This window comes from Xiphophorus hellerii, chromosome 4 (assembly GCF_003331165.1).
Source record: "Xiphophorus hellerii strain 12219 chromosome 4, Xiphophorus_hellerii-4.1, whole genome shotgun sequence".
Taxonomy (NCBI): Eukaryota; Metazoa; Chordata; class Actinopteri; order Cyprinodontiformes; family Poeciliidae; genus Xiphophorus; species Xiphophorus hellerii.
The window spans coordinates 31,992,853-32,015,655 of NC_045675.1; the positions used below are offsets into that span (position 1 = coordinate 31,992,853).

The window sequence follows — 22,803 nt, forward strand, 5'->3', positions numbered from 1 at the left end:
AGCGTGCGGGACATCAGTACTTCTGTCAGACACCAAAAAAAAAAAAAAAACACGAGTTGAGGACTAAAGAGAAGAATGTGAGAGCTGCACAGTGGGAGATAACAGCAGAAACGTCAGCACTGTTGAAATGAAGAGAATAATACTGTACATGTCTGACAACGTCAGTGATGGATCTGAACAGGAAAAAAAAAAGAAATAAAAAAGATATCAAGTACAACTTCTTTCAGTGAATCCCACTGGAGCAACTACATGTATCTAAAGCTTTTGTTGGTGATTACAGCAGATTGGAGCCGGATCAGATTAGAAAGCCTCTCAAACCGCATTTCTGTGTCACAAAGAACACTAATTCTAATATTAGTTGTATATTAATTAATTGGCCATCTTTTCTGCAACATACACTGTCAAATCCTACAACAACATTAGCTGTGTCTGCTAAGTTCTACCCTTTAAGTCAAAGAAATCTAGCAAGTTCTAGAATTTGAAATTAAATGTGTTTGTTTGTGAAAGATAAACTGAAGTTGTGTGTTTTTTTTTAATTAAATTTGTAAATCTTTTCTTGTTATGTCGCTAAGAGTTATTTAAACAAGGTTTTTAAGTTAGCAGTAAAAAGAAAAGGGCAGGAGTGGGAACTATTTTCTATCATTTCCTCTTGTGTGTTATTATAGCACATGCTCATTTTCATTCACATGGGCATTAAATACAAATTTAATGCAAATATGTAATGCAGTTAGTAGTAAGTATTAATATCAGTTTTTTATCTTTCCTGAGACTTTTACTCTTTACTGTTATGAGTGTATTTTAATTATAGGTTTTATTGCCAGAATACTACATGTACCAGAAGTACTACAGTATGTTAGAAGTACTATAGTATGTTAATCAAATAAAACAGGTGTCATAAAGCATTCATTTTCTGGATAACATTTTATTGATAAATCAGCTTACTGTTAGTGAATTGTTGTGATCACATGACTGTTTTAAATGACATCATTTTTATCAACATTTCTTTAATGCACCTCTAAAGCCAACCGAAGTACCAGCATTGGTAGTTATACCACTTTTGAGGAAAATAATCCAAAAGAACCAACTGTAACAAACCTTTCTCTTTACCAAATAGAAACAATCTCCATGCCAGCATTCTACTTTTATTTTTTTATTCCCTCCAGCAAAACACATTTACCATTCCACTAATTTTTACCCTTTCGAAACATATGACACACACACACATCGTTGTCTTTGTGTTTTCTCTCTCCTCAGTGTCAGCAGTACAGAGAGAGCACATCGGTTCTGGAGAACCAGCCGGCGGGGTCATTCGTTCTGCAGGTTCATGCTGTGGATGCAGACGAAGGCTCCAATGGCAGGGTCACATATGGCTTCATGCACAAAGACTCTACAGTTCCTGCATTCAGTATCCACCCTGATACTGGTACGTAAACTCAGCTCACGCTTGAAGTTTGGTGGCGGGATTCAGTCAGCAGATTAATTTGAGATAATTTGGTGCGCTGTCTGATCTGCATTGTCACCCTAACGTTTCCAGGCGTGATCGTGACTGCCAGGAAATTTGATCGTGAGCGTCAGCGGGAGTATGCGGTGACAGTGACTGCCACTGACCAGGCAGCCGACCCTCTGATCGGCATCTGTCAGCTCAACATTCTCATCCTGGACCAGAACGACAACAGCCCGAAGTTTGAGAACCTCCGATATGAGTGTAAGAAGATACTGTGTGTTCCGCTGAGTTTGTGTCCTTTCCTCCCCATGCACACATGAAGGGCCTTGGGCTGCAGGGTGTTCTTCTTCTCTAATTCCATGGCCTCATTGCATCCTGGGCCCTGATTTTATTGGACAACTGGGACACTCCCACTTAAGACATCCTAACCCTCCATTACCCCCTAAATGTATATAATGTTATATACATTTGTTGTTTGGCGCTGTGGTTCCTCAGTTCTTTGGGCTTTTTTTCTCTTTCTGCAGGTGTACAAGCAGATTTCTGGTGTGTTTTCCTTGTGTTTTCTCTAAAGTTTTCTCTAAAATGTAGAATGAATCTATAAAGGGGCTAATTCTTTTAACGGCATTGTGCGTACTTCTGAGCATACTGAAGGAAGAGAAAAATACACTGCCTGGCCAAAAAAAAAGTCGCCACCAAAAAATGGTCACACTCTAATATTTTGTTGGACCGCCTTTAGCTTTGATTACAGCCCACATTCGCTGTGGCATTGTTTCAATAAGCTTCTGCAGTGTCACAAGATTTATTTCCATCCAGTGTTGCATTAATCTTTCATCAAGATCTTGTATTGATGATGGGAGAGTCTGACCACTGTGCAAAGCCTTCTCCAGCACATCCCAAAGATTCTCAATGGGGTTAAGGTCTGGACTCTGTGGTGGCCAATCCATGTGTGAAAAAGATGTCTCATGCTCCCTGAACCACTCTTTCACAATGTGAGCCCGATGAATCCTGGCATTGTCATCTTGGAATATGCCCGTTCCATTTGGGAAGACAAAATCCATTGATGGAATAACCTGGTCATTCAGTATATTCAGGTAGTCAGCTGATCTCATTCTTTGGGCACACAATGTTGCTGAACCTAGACCTGACCAACTGCAGCAACCCCAGATCATAGCACTGCCCCCACAGGCTTGTACAGTAGGCACTAGGCATGATGGTGCATCACTTCACCTGCCTCTCTTCTTACCCTGATGCGCCCATCACTCTGGAACAGGGTAAATCTGGACTCATCAGACCACATGACCCTCTTCCATTCCTCCAGAGTCCAATCTTTATGCTCCCTAGCAAACTGAAACCTTTTTGTCTCGTTAGCCTTACTGATTAGAGGTTTTCTTACAGCTACACAGCTGTTCAATCCCAACCCCTTGAGTTCCCTTCGCATTGTGCGTGTGGAAATGCTTTTGCGTTCACAATTAAACATACTCCTGAGTTCTGCTGTTGTTTTTCTTCGATTTGATTTGACCAAACGTTTAAGTAATCGCCGATCACGATCATTCAGGATTTTTTTCCGACCACATTTCTTCCTGGAAGACGATGGTTCCCCACCATCCTTCCAGTTTTTAATGATGCGTTGGACAGTTCTTAACCCAATCCTAGTAGTTTCTGCAATCTCCTTAGATGTTTTCTCTGCTTGATGCATGCCAATGATTTGACCCTTCTTAAACAGACCAACGTCTTTTCCACGACCACAGGATGTGTCTTTTGCCATGGTTGTTTAAGAAATGAGGAGTTACTCATTGCATCAGCTGGGGTTAAATAACTTGTTGCCAGCTGAAAGATAATCGCCTATGCAGTACTTATCCAATAGGAGGCTTGTACCTATTTGCTTAGTTAAATCCAGGTGGCGACTTTTTTTTGGCCAGGCAGTGTATTCAAACAACTCAGAAGCTTCTATTTTCTCTCAGACTTCCTTCGTGAGGATACGATGATCGGAACTAGTTTCCTGCGGGTGGCGGCCCATGACGATGACTTTGGCAGCAATGCAGCCGTCACGTACACCATGTCTGGTGAGCAGCCGGAATACCTCAGGGTCAACCCGCTGACAGGCTGGGTTTACGTCAACCAGCCCATCTCCCAGGTAAATATGAGCCGAGTTCAGGCTGATACTTAAATCGGTGGAAATCTAACGTTCGAGAACAAAAAGCTGTTATCATAAACTAATGCTGTGCTACTTGTACAAAAGCTGTGCAGAGCTAATTTGTGATTAATGAAGACAAATAGCGGTTTAAAAAACAGTTAGAGTTGTTGAAATGGAAAGTGCTGCTACTCAAACTGGCTCGCTGATGAGACTCAAAAGTTCACTTGCAACAGATTCTCAAGAAGAAGGTCTGGATTTACGGTGAAACGTAAGAACTTGTTAGAGGACAGAATTAAACGTTAGTTTGTCACTAATAAAAAAGGATTTTAGTCAACCTGAAGCAAAGAGAGAATGTTTGTATCTTAGCACTTTATTGCTGACGGTTGCAGTTCTATCTTCACCAGAGCCCATTGCCCAGAGGAGGCTATCTGATATCTGCCTTCCTTTTTTTTCCTTTGCTTCACTACCAACAACAAAGAAAAATCAATTCTGTTTGTTTGGAACAAAAAAAGAGAAGAAAATTCCATGTAATGATTTCCATGATCCACATCTTGGACTCTTCCAGGACCGAGGAGACTGAAAATTTGTATCTTCAGCACCTTGATGCTCCTACTAACAACCCAAGCTTTCTTTTTTTTATTTGCTCTACATCATCAAACACACTAATTCAAAATTAGTTAATTAATTTACTTAATTCAAAATTGCCTAATTCACAGTAATCTGCTATACAGAGCTGCTACAAAGCATGTTGTTAGTCTAACGCACCACACTCTTTACCCTGCAGTTTCTGACATAAAGTCACATCTTCAGCCTTTTGCTTTCTCTCCTTGTCCTTTAGCCTCACTGCCTTTACTCTGTCCACAGAGGACATACATCACCAGGGAGATTGTAGCAACAGACGGAGGAAACAAGAGCAGCTCGGTGGAACTGGCTGTCACCATCACCAATGTGAAGAACCAGCCTCCACAGTGGGAAAAAGACACTTACAGTGTGGTGATACCGGAAAACACAGTTCGGGACACGCCCGTCGTGGTACGTCAGCCTGCGGACGTTGTAGCATGAACTCGTTTGATAACGTCTGTAAAGTTAAAGAAAAAGAAACAAAAACGTAAATCCTAGCTTGTTTGCAAAGAAAGAATTGCATGGAGGGTTTTCATTTGGTGATTCCGACCTGTTTGGTCTTTCTCAGACCAACCACTTGGTTAGGTACACCTGTGCAGTTGATTGTTAACAGAAATCAGCCAATCACATGGCGGCACCTCTAATTATGGAGGCATCAAGGCACGGTGAAAATGACTTGCTGGAATGAACTTGAAAAGTTGAATTGATTGAAATCAGCACTGAACAGTAGCGTGTAACGGAACCAGGTGATCTTAAGTTTCACCGCCGCTTTGAAAACCGTGCACACTCAACATCCCATCAACATGTCGTCTCTGGATTATCCCATCTATCCCACTGGACAGATGGGATATTCCTCTATCATGTACATGCATGGAATGCATGTACTTGCATTGAATGCGCAAAAACTGAATGCATTTTTTGTACATTAATTGCTTTTTTTCACACTACTGAGATATTTTTAATGAATTAACGGGGGTGGGGGGTTCGTCTCTAAGACTGTCCTGAAAGTAGCCGAGTCCATTAGAGTGGCTGATGAATGTTTTAACTCCTAGGATGGAGATAAAGATGGAGAAAGGTTAGTTTAAATGGGAATGCGCGCCCTTTATTGTGTTTGTGAGAGACTCTAATAAAAAGAGGAAGATAGAGGAAGGTCCCAGCGGTGCCATGTATTAATCGAGATTGCAGCTCAGAGTTGATTCGGCGGTTATGGAGAGATGCAATGACTCTCCGTTGGCTCTGATTCCTCTGCCTTGGACAGTTGAAGTCTTTATGGCCTAAATAAGCACGCTGTGTGCTCTGACACATTTTGCTTTGCAGGGTGTCTCATTATTGCTGCCACTTCTCTTTCCAGGTTGAAGGGATGCATGTGGGTCACCTATAAGCAAACCGCATCAATCCCAAGATGGCTTTCTTAATTTTAATTGGCTTGTATGCAGCATCAGCTGTTGAATAGCCTCATCCTTAATTAGTGTAGGTGGTAAGCTGCATTTGCATGCGAGTGTGCCTCTGTTTGATCCCACACAATATCAGTTGACTGCTGTTAGATTTAGACAGTTTGGAGCTTTTGTATGCTCGCTTTAAAGGAGATGATCTGTTTATTATGCACAATTCAGTTGTAGCTTTGCTGTTTGCATTTAGAAGGGGTTCATTTCAACCAATCAGCTGGACTTTCTAAGATAACTTTCAGCCAATTGGATTCTGATTGTGGCTGCTTCGTATTGTGTAAGTAGGACCAAATTGGAACTGAACCTGACGGGACCCTTTATATGCCACTGGACTGTCATAGATTTATTTATTTATATATTTCTGGATATAAATTCACTGTTTGTCTTGTAAAAATCCCTTGGAAAACATTTGTCTTTTTAATTGGTGCTTAGATTGAATTTCATTGCTGCAACTTAGTCTCAAAATTGTTAAGTGCAAGTGTGAAAATTATTCAAATGCAAATCAGTATAACCTTTTAAGCTTTGGTTTTGTTTCCTGGCTTACATCACACTGTGAGTACATGCCTTCTATATTCAGAAAGTGATAACTATTAAGATGTGAGTATCATCATGCTGCATAAGTATACAGTTGAAACTGCCACTGTCTGACAGCATATTGCTATTTGCTTACTAACAAGATGTCAGGAAACGATTTACTTACACTTGAATTTTGGCTTCATCAGACCACTGGACATGTCTCCAATGTCTCTGCTCCTGAATGTGTTGGAAACTCAAATGCGGCTTTTTCTGTTGGTTTGCGGAAAATTACTTCTTCTTCACTGAGAGGCGTTTCAGCCCTGCCACGTTCAGGAATTATTTCAGTGTGGAAAATGACACCACAACATGGTGATCTCTGGGACAGACTGTAGAACCGTCTCCTTCCTGAACAACATGATGCCTATAGACATTCCTGCAGTGTTTCCCATGCTTATTTATTTGAATAGATGATTGCGGGTATTTTAGGCATACAGAAATTGGACCCAAAGATTCAAGAAAGGTGTGTGTTTGTGAGGTATTACCTTAACACATCTTAACATCCAGAGGTGTGTCTTTATTAAACACAAATGTTTTAAGATAGAGGTCTACATTAGCTTGGACATTGTCATTTTGGCTTTCTTTAACTGACAGACTAAAACCTAGGTAAATATTTAGCTTATTCTAACTTTTGAAATATTTGCTGATTTCAAAACAGCAAATATTTAGTCTCCTGCAATGCCTGGCAGTGAGGATAAAAAGGGCTTTTCACTCAGCCTGTGAAATCTCCAGTTTCTACTGTAGTTTTTGTTTTTTCAGGTATAATATGTTGAGTAAGATGTTTAGTTGTTGATAATTCTACCTAAGCTGTGTTCTGATATTGATAGCTTACCTTTTCTCTTGTTCTCTTTTCTCGTTTCTGGTCCATAAAGACCATCAAAGCCACATCGCCTCTTGGTGATCCGAGGGTAACGTACAACTTGGAGGATGGAATGGTCCCAGAGACCAACATGCCGGTTCGCTTCTACTTGACTCCCAATCGAGAAGACGGTTCAGCCTCCATCCTGGTGGCGGAGCCCCTGGACTATGAGACCACCAGGAACTTTATTCTGCGGGTTCGCGCTCAGAATGTGGCAGCTGTACCATTAGCTGCCTTCACCACGGTCTATGTCAATGTCACGGGTAAGTCTTTACGAAACATTCCTGTTTGTTGTGCTTCTTCCCGAATGTAACGTATTATTTTAACAACCAGTAGCTGCAGTTCCATTGACCATATCATTTTGAAAATAAATTTGCTTAACGGAAAAATCACAACTATAGAAACAACTCGTTTTTGCTATAAAACGTTTTTACCCCGAGATGAAGTGTATTGAAATTGGTTTATTTTGCGAAATTTCGATGGAGACACTTTTTTTTGCACATGATTGTCAACCGGTTGTTGCCACTGGTGCAAACTCCAAAGAAGACATCAGAATTTGGGAGGACGATGATGCCAGTGCATGTTTTTTAATGGCTTTTATTCATGTGAAAAAATTTATTCACCTGTGTTCTTTCTTGAGTTTTTCATTTAATGGAAACACCGCAATTGTGAAATTGTGTTTCTTTTCTGACATCAGCAAATATTGTCAAAGTTTGTAATGGAAACTCAGCTACTGTGAGCTTATTGGGGAAGTAAACAAGTTCCCCAAAAAGATGCGTGGAGCCATGTGCTTTATTAATATTGGAAAGCACAGGCTCCATCCAGACGGGTTGCAGCTGAAACAACAGAACTCCGTATCAAAACTTCACTTCAGAACCCTTTCAGAAAACATGTTTGCTCACAATGCACAGTCTCTGTTGCCCATGTATATATTGATACCCTGTTCACTGTACCATGTATGATTATCTTTATTGTTTAGTTTTGTCTTGTAATTCTTAATTAACTTCGTTGACGTGAAATTTTGAAATCCTGACCTTTCAAAACTTCATCTAGGTGCCCCTGCATCCAGTTCCTATAAGGGTTGCACTCACACACAATCACACACACACACACACCCCGTTCAGTCACATTTGTGTTTAATCCAGTGAGAAATAATTAATTCTCACAGACCCTCTCTTCCCCTACTGTCCCTCTTCTAACTTCCCATTTCTCTTTTAGCCCTCCCCGTCGTCCGTATCTGTCTTAATAAGAAAGCTCTTTGACTTCTCCAGAGGCAGTTATTCTGAGGAGGAGAGGGAGGTCTGTAATGGATTTAAGACCCAATTTTTTATTCATAGATTAAGACATTTGCTCAGAAGACATGGGAGGAAAAGAGGCTCATGAGGCAGCGGCAGAATTAATGTGTGGCCCTTTTTGAGTACAATCTGTAATGCTTTTGGACATTAATCTGCTTTGTTAAAATTGGACTTTTATTTTTCTGAAAATCTTTTCTCTTGTTTTGCATCTCTTATTGGTCTTCAGAAGAGAGGTTTAACTTGATGCTCTGACTTCTATCAGTTAAAGACAAAAGCTGCTAGTAGGCGTTTCATATTCTGGAATTATGTAACTAAGAAACAAGGTTTTTTCTGCATAAAGGTTTATTAGAGACAAACTGTAAAACTTTAGTTAATAGAATTTCTCTGGTTTTTGTGTACTGATTTAACAAAAAAACCATTTAGTGTATCTGTTGACTAGTGTCAGTCATTATAGGGAAGAATGCAGATCTAGAAGCATTTTCTATCAAATGCTTCTGACTTGAAGGGAAAATTGTCTTTTTCCATCTTCAGATGTTAATGACAACGTTCCATTCTTCACTTCCTCCATCTATGAGGCCTCAGTCACTGAAGGAGCAGAATCAGGAACTTTGATTTTCCAGGTATCAGCCAATGATCTGGACCTAGGCCTTAATGGCAAGGTAAAAAAAAATCACACATTAACTGCTCACTTTAGTGTGCAATCTTTGACAACAAACAGGTAGAAATGCATGTTGTTTTTTTAGACCCAAAATTTGTTTCCCCACCTTTCTTCTCAGATTTCCTACTCGTTGCTGGAGGACCGCAGTGGGGACCACAAGTATTTCCGCATCGACTCGGAGCTGGGCTTCATCTACTCTCAGGCTGTGTTTGATAGAGAGACCAAAAGCTCTTATCTGCTGGAGGTTCAGTCTGTGGATGGCTGGGAGTCTTCGCGACCAGGAAAGCATGGACAACCCAACTCTGGTAACTTAGAGCGACACTTTGCAGCTCATCTTTGTAGGAGCAGTATTGTGTATAAGTGACTCTTTTGAGCGTTACATCATGTTATAATGTTATTCCCTCATCAAAAACACTCCTGGAGCGTTCCCTCCTCTCTGTCAGAAGTACAGGTTTAGTGTGATCTTATCCTTGTGTCATTGCTATGTGTCCGGCAGAGCAGATAGTTGTGCACAGGACTGGTTGTACATGATCTTTTGTCCACGACTCGCTCACAGATATGGTCATAATGATTGACAGTGGAGAATTACAGTGAGAATATGAAAACTGGTATTGCAGGAACAAAATTACATGGCGAGCAAAATATGCAATTTGTTTTTTTGAAAATATTCTAACTGTAAAATAGTCAAATTTCGTCTGGGTACTCAACGTTTTTCACTGTGACAGGGGATCTGTTTGGGGTGGGAGCCGCAGCCACAGATTCATCAGTAGTTTGATCTTGTGCTAAGTCAGCCGATTGATACCATTAATACATTTTCTGTTTTCCTACAATTGAAGACAGTGACACCATAACTGAATGTCCTCACTTATCTAAATTGGCACATAATTTTTTTATTCGATAAAAATTTGACCAGTTATTTCAGTTGAATTTTTATTTATTTGAGGCAATAATATTAAAATCTTATTACAAGAGAAGACGTTATGTACAACACAGAGTATTGATGTGAAAAACTCCACCTTACTTTTATATTAAATAGCACCACATCCATCCAGTAACTTTTACTCAAAAGCAGAATTTATTTGTAAAAATCCAGGATGTAATCATTTTCAGATCACAGTTCTATATTTTTCAATACTCAAGTTGCCAGAGTTTCCTGTCTTTTTTGGCCTATTTTTAAAGTATGAATACTACTCTAAGGATATTTCTACAGTGGTCGAGCATTATCACTAATAAAAGCGCAGACAAAATGAATCGTAGGAAGGTAAAATGAATGGCTAAACGTATAGGTCTCTGTGTAAAGCCACATGTTAAGTTGACATACACACCTTAATGCATAAATAGAAACTCTTCTTGCTGTTTATGAATATGCCGTGGAAGCTATGGCAAATAAAATGTTATTACATCAAATTCAAAATCCTTTCATAACAGAAAACAGGATCTTGGAGATTGCTTCTTCTTTTGAAAAACAGAGCAACACAAAGAACTCGGCGCAGCAGACAGCTGCTCTACAGACTTCATCTAAGCCTCCAAATCGCGATCGAAGGCAGTGTTAATGTTTATTTTTCCCACATCTGCTCCGTCTCGATCTCTTTACTCAAAAACCAAAGGGCATCTCCCTCTTTCAGCATGTCAGCCCGATCCCCCTCTTCCCTCTCCCTCTCTCTCTCATTTGCTGCCAGATGAAACGCATACGTAGACAAGAAGCATAGCGAGATGATGAAGAAACAGAACAGCTGCTGAGACAGATGGATGGATAAGAAAAGGTGATGGTAGAAAAACAAACTCCTCAAAACAGACCATAGTCTATAATCCTTCTCCAAAAAACAGCAAAGACTTTGTAGGGCGTTAATCAAAGCAGAATGTGGACGACTTAACTTCAGGACTGCATTTTCCTGTCAATTTTCAGCACGAATGCATCAAATGTTAAAATCAGTTGTGTTTTTTTATTTGAAAATCATCATTTCTTACCTGGTGGCAGTAGAACTCTTAAAGAGATCAATAATAGGAGAATCGAAGGTCCAGTGAAGATCTATAGATAAAAAAAATATATACGTATATATAATATCTCACCAAAAATAGATAAGTGGGCAATGAATTGTGTAAATAGTTACAAAAGAATGTTGGAAACCAAAAGGCAAAACCTTCCTTGATTGTGATCTCCAAAGCGGTCAGGCATCGCTGCATTAGAAACTGTGAAAAACCTACCAAGACACGGCCGTTCGGGATCACAGCTCGTGTGGTCCCTACTGTTGGTGAGGCCACTCAACACATTTAGAAGGAAGACTGGAAAGAAGAAAGCCTGCTTGCAGTTTTCCATAAGTCTTTCAGGCGATTTAGGACACAAAGAGCACATGCCATGTTGGGGGGGGAAAACCTGTTAGAAGCTGAGCAGATCTGTGAGTAGAACAGAGATTAACTTCTTAGTTGCACCTTAAATATGCAGCCATTGTGGCAATAAAATGCTTTAGATCAAAGCATATTTATGTGTTCCATTGACCCAGTCAAAGTCTGGATCTAAATCCATCTGAAAATCCATGGCAAGGCAAGAAATGTAGGCTTGAGGTTTTCCTCCTTTCATCCAGAGCTTATGCTATTTTTGCGAACATGTTGTAGGTGGACATTTTAATTTCTGTTTGGCTCAAGATGTGAGGCTATCAATATATACCACACTTGCAGATTATTACTAGTATGGGAAAAAATGACAGTGACATCAGATATCATTTTCTTTCCATTTAAAAAAAAATGCACTGCTTTGTGTTTTGCATTAAGGTTTGTGAGTGTAATGTGACAAAATAGGAAAAAAATATTTAAAAAATGTTAAATCTGCCAGAAAATGTACATGGAAAGTGGAGTTCCTTTCCCTACATGTTTCTACTGAATTGAAGTACAAATTCAGTAGAAACAGTTTGGTAGTCAAAATATGAACCAGTTCATTTGCACAGCTTTAGAAGCAGTGCAAATTAACTGGTTATCAGTCCATATTAAAATAAATCTTTGATGGTAGATTTGTTATCCAGTAGCGTTTTTTGTACAAGTGGTGGCAGTGAAGGGATATGACTGAAAGAAATTGTGGTTTCTACTTTCAAGGTGGAATCATGGTTTAAATGTTGTATTGAAGACATTTTAATGCCAAGTAGACATTTAACCAGTTGCCCCATAGAGTTGTTTCTAAATCAGTTCCTTCTATAAACAAAATCCTAACTTTAGGATTTAACATGAAGAAGTTGGTGGGGAGAAACTTAAGAGAAGACATAAAAGTTTTTTAAAAAAGGAGAAAAAAAGGCAAGGAGAAACATGCCACATAGGAAACTAGCATAATAGCTCAGCTACCTAACTGTTCTGTGACTTAACAGCCATTACTCAAGACCTGTATTAACTGAATCATTCTTGACTTAACAAGTGACTTGAAAAAGGAATGTACAAAGGAAGGACTAACAACATGCGTGTTGTGTAAGCTAGCTAACTATCTTCAATAAGAAGTTTGCTAGCTAACGTCTTACTAGAAGTAAGGAGTTAGCTTACTACTTCTTAGCTAGCAGTAAGCTAGTAGTAAGAAGTAGTACTAAGTACTAAGTAGCTAGCTAACAGAGGCAAAGAAAACACTCCAGGTCCATTACATCTGTTATTAAGGGTGTACTGCTGGCCTTCTGTAAGGAACTGTAACAATTAAGAGAAAAGGGAACTGACCTGGAAAGTAGCTGTTGACAACAAATTTACTTTCATGAAAGAGTTCATTTGGAAGAATAATAATCATTGTATTTATCCTCTGACCTGAAGGAAAGATGAAATACTTCAAAATTTACGGAATCTTGAAAATGAAAAATAAAATCCCTTAGAGTTTACAGCTCCAGTTGATACATTTAATTATTCTTGATTAAAATGGTTTATCTTTGTACCCAGTAAAGGATATTTAATCTGGTAAGATGAAATATGACTCATAAATGTTAACATAAATATTATTGATGCAAACATTTGTCATACATTTGTCATCTCACTATGATCTTTGTCTGTAAACAATGTGTATTTTGCCAGGTGTGTAACTGAAAGCGTAACAAGAATGAACATTTTAAAAAAAGTATTTTAAAGAACACACAAAAATAAACTCAAAGTACAGACATGCTGTGAACACGTGGCAGGCTGTGGGCACATAAAACGTTAGCTCCTTATTTAATCCAAAGATTTAATCTGTTTTTACAGCTTAATGTTCCTATTTCTCTCTGTGGAGCAGTCAGCTGCCAAAGTCAAAATCGCTCCACGACCTTAATGATTCTGCAGGGCTGTAGCCAGTTCATAAAGTTTGACATTATTGCACACTTATGCTCTGATATGCAAATGTCTAAGACTCTGTATGTTTGTCTGATACTAATCAGACTCCTGGCAGAATCATGTGTGTTACGGAAGTTAAAAAGGATTGATGGTGTTTTTAAAATGCTTCTTTATTTCTGAAGAGCAGAATTATTATCAGCTGTAATATTACAGGAACTGTCAGAATAAGTATTACTTTTTTTTTTTGTTTCTCGATCATTCTCGGTTATATACAAGGTTGAAGTGATTGAGAAAATTATTCTTGCATTGCATTCTTGTAGAAGCAGTGCATCAGTTTCTTTTCAAAACGAGGTTTGTATTTTTTATGAATCACCATTGATTATTAATATCACTTCAGGTTTGGCTCACCATGGCATTTGTAACAGTGTAAACAGATGTTAAATATTAAGAAGTGCAGGAACTGCAGAGACACTGGCAGTAATTTGACGTTGTTCTTGGTTTGTTTTGAATGTAGAATGAACCAGAAAAGGAATGAATGACAGCAAAAGAAAAAAGGTTGTACGTTTGAATTTCTATCCATATTAACACATTGTTTTGACTTCTGCTCATTTTAGGAAGCATAATTGTGCCTAACTCTGAGCCACGTCCCCACATGCCCATGGTACATGACAGAGCTTGAATGGTTTTGTATGAAAGAATGGAGGAAAATAGAGTCCATATGTACAAGCCTGATAGAGACCAATCCACACATTGCAGCCAACAGTGCTTCACCTAAATGTTGTTTTGAAGGGGGTGAAGATTTCTGTAATCTCTTGTTTTATGTTAAATATGTTCAGTTAATTACTTCTTTGTAGAAATCAGTTCTCACTTCGACATTGAAGGTGTTGTTTTTTTTTTTTAAATTTCTTTTGCCAAAAATAAAAAAACAAATTATTGCGACTATGATTGATTTGGAAAAACAACAAAAGCGGTAGAACAAAAAACCTAAATGAAGAAAAAGGACTGAATACTTTTTATCAGCGCTGTACCTGCAGACTATTGGTGTTGATGATTCAGTTGCTTGCATGGTTAGAACAGACACCACAGAGAAAAACTGGTGTCATTCTGACCAGCAATGCCACAGGCAGCATTGGATCATATACAGGGCTTTACCATAGCTTGGTGGGTTTATTACATGTTTCCCTCTAAGCATTTGTATGAGGCAGAGTGTTTGAATCCTGCAGTTGTCCATCATGTGCAGCATTGAGTTGTCACTATTGAGTTTCTACATCAAATAATCCTCATATGTCATGACCTGCTGATGCTACAGAGATTCGCAACATCATGTTGTGTTGAAGACAGTGATGGCACAAGGCTACTCTGTAGCTGTGTTTTCATTACAAATGTGCGCCAATCTCTGTCTGTTTTCTGCTTATGTCAATAAAAGTCAATTTTGCAATTGTGGCGTTTCCATTAAATAGGAAATTAAATTAAAATCACATGTGAAAAAGATTGTTCATGTGGTAATTTGTTAACCTTCCTATGGTGTTAGGGTCCCTACGGACCCGTTTTGAGTTTTAACATGCATAAAAGTACTTCATACATTTGTTTTTTGCGTTGAAACTTTTTGACTTTGTCAGGGACTTCCATTTAAACAAAATAAAATCAATTTTTTTTTTTTTACTAAATTATAAAGTGCGCTGGTGAAAAAAATGACTTTTGTGGTGTTCGGGTCATTTGTGACCCGGTTAAAATTTTCGATTATAAAACAATAAAAAATGCCAAAAATTAAATCATGAACACACAATCAACCAACAGCCTCTTCCTCCAACCACTTGAGCTTCATTTAGGGGCTTTTCTCTTTGCCTTTTTGCGAGAACAAACAAAGGGAGACATGTCCAGGTTTGTCAAGCCATTTGAGTGTAGAGGTGGTGACTTGCAGAGTACACATCTCCAATTCACAGGATGCAACAATGAGGAGAAGATTCACTGTAAATGAAGCTTTGGATCACATCTTTGCTGCAAATGAGGCAGAGGACACACAGGATTTTAGCGATGGAAATGAGCACGAAGAGAACGAAGGCCTCTGAGAACGAAGATGATGTGGAGTACCAATTGGAAGAAACAGACACAACTGATCAGTCTGAAGAGGAGGTCACTGGTGCTGAAGCTGCTCCTGCTGAGTCATTCCAATCCAAACGTGGCAACATCCGTTGGAGCACAGTTCCTCCTGATGTGCATGGAAGGACAGCTGCTGCAAACATCATCAAAATGACCCCTGGGGTCACGAGGTTTGCTGTGACAAGAGTAAGTGACATCAAGACGTGCTTTGATCTTTTTTTGTCATTGTCACTAAAAAAAGTCATAATTGCTATGACAAACCTTGAGGGGAAAAAAGTCCATGGCAACACGTGGAAAGACATTGATGAGACGTACCTGGATGCCTACATTGGTGTTCTCCTCCTTGCTGGAGTTTACAGATCCAGCAATGAGGCAACTGAGAGTCTCTGGGATGCATCAACGGGCAGAAATATTTTCCGGGCAACAATGTCTCTTCGGACCTTTCAGATGATCTCAAGAGTCCTCAGATTTGACAATCGAGACACCAGAGCAAAATCTGACAAGCTTGCTCCCATCAGGGATGTTTGGGAGAGATGGGTGCAACTCCTTCCACTGATGTTCAACCCAGGGCCAGAGGTTTTGCCCTTTTCTTGAAGTAAATATATACAGGTCCAAAATGACCCGAAACACCATAGATGTTACTATATTTGATAATATTAAAATTAAAATCTGTTTTTTGTTGAACATTTAAGAAATGTGTTTTAATATCTCTCAGTTACACTCAGGTAACAGAAAAACCGATTATTTTGTTGCCTTCTTCTCTTAAGGTTCATTTGACCACTTTTTAGACATTGAAAACGAGGGGTATGCTGTTAAAACAAAGGCCCAGGGGGCCACAAAAAAATATTAAAACCAATCTTTTCATGGATGAGAGAGCCCAACCAGCTAAACAAGAGTTAAGAAAAACATTGGATGATAAAAGATTGTTTCTAGGGTATTTTATGGTTGATTTAATACACGGGTCCAAAATGACCCGCTAACACTACAGATGGCAGCAGAAAGCTAACACCAGAGGAAGGTTAAAGATCATGGCAGCGACTGATGAAAACTGTTACTTAATATACTGTATATTCATAATTCAGCCATGGTGCTAGTACTCATTATCTATCAGCCAATCAGAGGAGACGTGGAGGTCTTATTGGAGCAACAAGCCCCGCCTTCTTGGGAGAGGCTTTGTATGCTGAACTTGGGGAAATTGTAATCGATGATTTTACAGAATAGTTATGGATTCAACATGTTGGAATGACACACAACTTTATGAACTGTGAAGCTGTGAGAGCTCTGGTGGAGCCAGCTGCACATTGTCTGGAAAAAACAAAAACAAACCATCATCCTCCTACTACTTCTTCCCTTTTTCATCAGTAGCAGCTAATTATGTTCTACATTTGCATGCCTTACCCCTCCAGCATCCTGGTACAGACGTATGGGGACCATGCGTGAGGTCCTTCAGTAGTTCGCTGGGTCTTTCTTCTCTCAACAGTCAGACACGTCTTAAATTACCTCAAATGTCAACTCCGACTCTGTCCCAGTCTGCCAGATCTCAACTGCCAGTTGCAACAGCTGTTGATCAGCTTGCTGGATGAGGAAATGCAACAGCCACACAGCTGTGTGAGGCTGTGAGGCTCACACAAGACGATGATGGACTCAACAGTTTTGACTAAAAGTTTGGAGACTCAGGATTCCTAGTTTTCACAAACATTGCTGATTTGTTTCTTTTTATTTTGGTAGTTTGGATTGATTTCAGGTTGATGTAGAATGATAAGACGAAATTCAATTTGAGGATGCTCTGTTCACTCGTCTCGGCATGCAAGATGTTAGAACTGTAAGTGGAACTGATGGTTTGACCTACTTTCTAATTTATTGGGCTAGTGATTATCTGATCACTTGGAGTATTGAAAGGACATTCCAGACGTCCTGTCAGAAGTAATGCACCTGGTCCTGCTTCAGGACCAGGTGAAAGGTCCATGAAAGATATGTCCACACCTTTCATCCTAATACACTCACTATTCAGAGGTAAATACATTGAAATGAAAACAGTATTTTAATGAAATGACAGAACTCAGTAGTTTTGTTTCCAATAACCATAAAACTGAGCAAAGTGGAATTATGAAAATAAATGCCCTTAATGGAAAGACAGCAATAAAAAAAAAGTGTACATATATATATATATATATATATATATATATTTATTTGATAAACGTTTTTACGTTAGGATGACGTGGTTTTTCATCCATAATCGAGATTTGTGTATTTTACAATACTGCAAAGGAAACACTTTTTTCACATCGCTCCAGTTTGTACACAGCAGCAGCTTAGTTATAGGAACTGGCCTCCTATGACAGCTGAGTCCACCAGAGCTCTCACAGCATCGCACAGTTCATCAAAAATTGAGTTTGTTGTTCAAATGTGTTGAATCCAAAGTTCTTCAAATCAAAGACTACAGTTTCGCCTAAATGCCACTAACATACGTAGCCGCTCCCAAGTACAAAAGCCTTTCTGCTTCAACGCCTCAGTGAGACGCTGACGTCTCCTCCGATGGCTGATTGTGACATGACTGAATTATGAATATATTGCTGAAGTGTTTACATTCGTCGCCGCCACGATTTTAAATGTCTTATTGCATGAAAACACTTACTCATGGGTGATTTTAATTGCATTTCTTGTTTAATGGAAACACCACAGTTGCAAAAGTGAGTCTTTTTTTTTAAAGAGAAGCAGAATATCAATTGTTTTGCGAATATTTAAAATGGAAATGCTGCCACGGTTTCACAGAAATCCCATCATTTCCATTTCCACTGTGGACCTGCGCACCATAGGGTTTTCTTTATTTCAGCATGCATATCTAATGTAATATAGGAAAAAAAATGACAGTTTATTTAATGAAATTAAACTTTCTTCGTCTCGAACAGCAGAAAATGACCTACTGCCTCTAATCATCCAAACATGCCACTTAGTCAAACTGTAGTCCCAGAATGCCGGTGAGAAATCCTGACATTTCCTTTCAGAATCCCTGGACTGATCTTGGCCTGTCTCTTGCTTTAGGTTTCGCATTCAAACCTTATTTGTTTGGATTTTTTGTGTGTGTGTCTGTCTGGAAAAAAAAGAACAAATGCAGGAAAGGAAGGCACTTGAATACTCTGTGTTTGCTTTGCAGATCTAAGTGCACAAACATAGACAAGAGACAACAGTGAGTTGTCATGTTTTCACAGAAACAGCCCTGATAAGACGTTTTTTTGCTGGCAGGAAGTTCTTGCCAAAGAGCGAGACTGTAGGATGGAGTTGGGTGCAGCGTGTGAAAACACAGAGGAGCTGTAGCTTTGAAATCCACTCAGTCACTTCCTGCATTCATCTTCCTTTGCTGCCCACCTCTCTGAACACGTGCAGAGCTCTGGCAGTGTGTGCAGCTCTAAGGCTACTTCCATTTACTATTTTTTACTTTTTTTTTTTTTTTTTACCATGAACTGTGTACCATCTTCACAGCCCTGGGTAAATAATTAATCTAAGTCTCAAAACTGCCTTGCAATTTTTGCACTTCTTGATATATCAGAGGAAGTGTCCGTAGTGTCTTGGTTCGCGCAGAGCGTCGCCCTGATCCCCGTCTGATCAGGTTCCCTGTGAAGCTCACTTCCCCTTAGGTTGGATGTTGATGTAAAAACAAAAAAAAAGAATTTTGCAGCAAAACCGTCAAAATCAACACAGACATTTTGTAAAAAATAGTAAAAAGTGGTATAAAATAATAGCTGAAAGGATTTACGTGTTTGCAGAAGTGTCGCCATGTTTTCCTGTATGCGTTCGGGTTTGTTGATGCTCTCCATCGAAGCGACTAAAATGCTGCACCAAGAGGGAAAAAAACAAAAAGAAAAAAAAACAAAAAAACAGATGTTCATGTTAACGTTGACAGAATAGGAGCAACCTCTGGTTTTAATTGCCTTTCTCCTCCTTCTCTCTCTCTCTATCTGTATGTTTTTTAAAATTTCCAGACACAGCATATGTTCGCGTTTTCATCAGCGACGTGAACGATAACAAGCCCCTGTTTGCACAGTCGTCTTATGAAGTTGATGTGGATGAGGACGCTGACGTGGGCTTTGCTATTCTCACAGTTAGTGCCAATGATGGGGACGAAGGTAGGTGGAATGAAGAAAAAAAAAAGGACTCTACATGTGAAGGCGTGTGTATGCGTGTGTGTTTGTGTGTGTGTGCTTTGACATCCGGTGGTATAGAGGCAGAATAGAATATGTAGGCGTGAATGTGTGGCCAGTGCTAGAAATGCATAATCAAACACATTCACACAAGCCACACTGCCAGACTGCTTCGCTTTTCCCTCACTTTAAGAAGAGAAAAATCCTCTTTTAACTCTGCTACCTTTGTCTGACGCCCGCTTACTTGGAAGGGAGCACTATAAAACATGCTATGGAGCTAGGAAAATCACAATAATATGTGAGGTTGAATCAGCCACCGTGAAAGAAGCAATTTAATATAACATTTGAATGTAAGCTGCATGAAGAAACTCTGAAGGATTGGAAATGTGTTCTCTAATGATTTTTTTTTTTAGGGCTTGAAAATATTCTCCATCACTAAAGTCAATTATATCTTACAGCCATGGTTTCTTTAAAGGCCGCGTGCAGCTGACGGACATCCCTGGAGTCTTATATCAGCTTCTTTTTCTCTCATATCTTCAACTTGTCACTTCTGGATCTCAGCCTGGTAACGGCCTACGAGGCGGTTTTCTTCTTTAAAGGATTCCTGAACACTTTTGATTCTTTCAACTATTCAGCATAGCAATTGACGCTGCTAAAAGTAGCAGCCAAAACTACTCTCAGCGCCCAACAAGAGCATGGAGAACACCTGAAGGAAAGAAGGGCTGCGCTCACACAGAAGGTCTTGATGCTAAATTCCAATATATTTATTTATTTATTTTGCATAGTCATTCCACAAAACAAAGGCGTATCATGCAGACTTCTGAGTGAGCTGGATACGGCTCCAAAGCGACCTGCTTGCGCAGAAGGAGAACGTTGGCGTCACACAGCAGCGTGTTGCGTACTGAAGTAATAATGGATGGAGCCGACTCTGGATCAATTGTAGTTTGTTCAGCAATGTTTAATCGACAATCTCACAAATGCAATACAATCTAATTAAATAAAAAAGCACAACTAACAACAACGATTGTTGTTGTAACAACTTAGACTCAAACCTCTGGTCTAAGCCACAGCTGACAGCAGCTCAATAGCTCAGACTGCACCTTCCTCAGAGAGACTGCAGCTTTTTAACACGGCGCCCTCGGCTCAGCGTGGGGTCATGTGCTGAGCCTGTTTCTTCTCGCTCTGATGACCCTCAGCAGCTGCATCTTGGAAACTTCAAGAACAATGGAACTTAGCAGTGATGAGCTTTAAAGCAACCAGTCGCTGATGAAGGATGAGCTGAAGCATCTTTTGGATGGAAAGCAGGAAAACATCTTCTGGAAAAGTGACAAGAGCTTTTTCTCTGTATCAGCAGCACTGCAGTGACGACTGGAACAGTCAAAGTTACTTTGATCACTTAAAATCTGTCCATAAACTCTCTACCTTATGTGAATGAAGGCCAGCCAGAATGTGGTTGCAACTTTTCTCTTTTTAGACGTAGTCAGCTTTCATCCAATATATTTGTCTCTTTTACAACAGTGAATAAACAATTCTGGGTCAGTCCTGTTGATCTCTTAGATTTGTTTTGTTGGTTTTAAGTCTCTGAATTATCAGTTTTTAGTCACCACCCCAATAAATAATATTGGAGGAGAATTTCTACAGGGGAAAAAGAATTGTTTATATACATTTAATCCATTTCTTATGTAATATAGAGTTGGACAAACTGAAAGAGCTGCAGGAGATCCATGCTTTTCTAATGTTTGACCTTTTCTGTTTGATTGCATGAATTTAGATGGAAAATGTAGAAAGAAGTGTCTCTTCTCCAGAATAAAAAACACCCAAAAGCTTTTCCTCTAACTTTAACTGCAATGTCTGCATCACAGTGTGCCAGATGTGATTTCCTGCTGATTGTCATGAAAATTTATGTCATTCACTTCAGCTCAATAGAAAATGTGTTTCTAATAGTCCTTCTACGTCTGGAGACTTTGTAGGATGACTTTAGTGTACAGGTGCATCTTGATAAATTAGAATTACATAAGGTTGCATAAATTACTGCATCAGTTGAACGTGGCATGGAATCGATGTGGTAGCAATAAAATCAACATGAAACAAAAACTTAATTTTATGCAAGAAAAGAACAACATTTCAGTCCGTCTCCAGCGTTGTCCAGTACGGCCTCTGATGTGTAAAACAAGGAATGCGGCGGCTGTAACTAAAAACTCTGAGATGGGACTAAACTCGCAGTTCCTGGCTTCATAATATGCTAGATGTGAGCGATATGGCATATTTTATAATCAGTTTGACACAAAATAAATGCAGTGCCAGTGTCTGTGCCACTAAAAACAAAATATTTTTAAATTTAAGTTTGCTATATCACATCTGACCGCTGGGTGTTTCTGTGGTTTTTCTATTGAATTATTTTGTTAAAAATAATGTGGAATATTTTGTTAAAACTTGGATTCAGACAAGTGAGAAATGTCTCTAAAGAAGTTTAAAAACATATGACAACAAACAGAAAAGGTAGAAAAACAAAAAAAAGTGTGTAAATTTTTTTCCCTAAATATAGTGCATATCAAAACCTTATCTTTTTTTTTAGATAGAGTTGAGAAACTACAGCACAAATGCAAAATACATTTCAAGAGGAAATCAGAAACTAAAGTATCGATTTGATACTGAATTACATCGCTGTGTTAAAATATTTTTTTTTCTTATGTAATGTTAATTTTCCACAAGAAACTAAATTTGGGTTTTTCATTAGCTGTGAACCATATTAATCCAAATTAGTATAAATACATGCTGACAAAATATATTATCACTCTATGTGTCTCTATATCTACACAATCTATATAAAGTGAATTTTGGGATTCAATTAGTGAATTAAATCAACATTGCTATGTTGATTTGTGTTAAAAATATGATTTTTAACATATTTTTTTGTAAGTGTAATCATTTGAATGTCAATACATTTATATGTTGATCATTTTCTAATTAATTAATAACAATAGTAAGTAATATCTTCCAATAGATTTTATTAAAGCGTGCCACTGTCTTTAGACTAAGAGCAGAAGAAATCCGATGCTACGTCGTGAAATCCATGTATAATATATATCTTTCGGCACTCGCTAAAAATAACCAGAGCCTGTAGGTAGTGTGACAAGGTGATGTGTTGGAGCACCAACAGTCGGGCGGGATGACTGCATCACCAGAGGAATCTTTCTTTTAATTTTATATCTTAATTACAGCAACACATTTAATTAGAATATTACATGATGTGTGCTCCGAGCTGTTAG

At 38.9% G+C, this 22,803-nt stretch overlaps 1 protein-coding gene across 1 annotated transcript in view; it reads left to right on the top strand.

The window, feature by feature from the left end:
• The window catches only part of LOC116718043 (neural-cadherin), a 322,864-nt gene that overhangs the window by 156,810 nt on the left and 143,251 nt on the right, over positions 1-22,803 (top strand). Inside the window, exons 9-16 of the mRNA XM_032559667.1 lie at positions 1,255-1,423; positions 1,535-1,705; positions 3,406-3,578; positions 4,443-4,610; positions 7,090-7,339; positions 8,903-9,030; positions 9,148-9,334; positions 19,376-19,519. Of these exons, the coding sequence (XP_032415558.1) occupies positions 1,255-1,423; positions 1,535-1,705; positions 3,406-3,578; positions 4,443-4,610; positions 7,090-7,339; positions 8,903-9,030; positions 9,148-9,334; positions 19,376-19,519 (1,390 nt within the window). The remainder of the gene's footprint in view (positions 1-1,254; positions 1,424-1,534; positions 1,706-3,405; positions 3,579-4,442; positions 4,611-7,089; positions 7,340-8,902; positions 9,031-9,147; positions 9,335-19,375; positions 19,520-22,803) is intronic.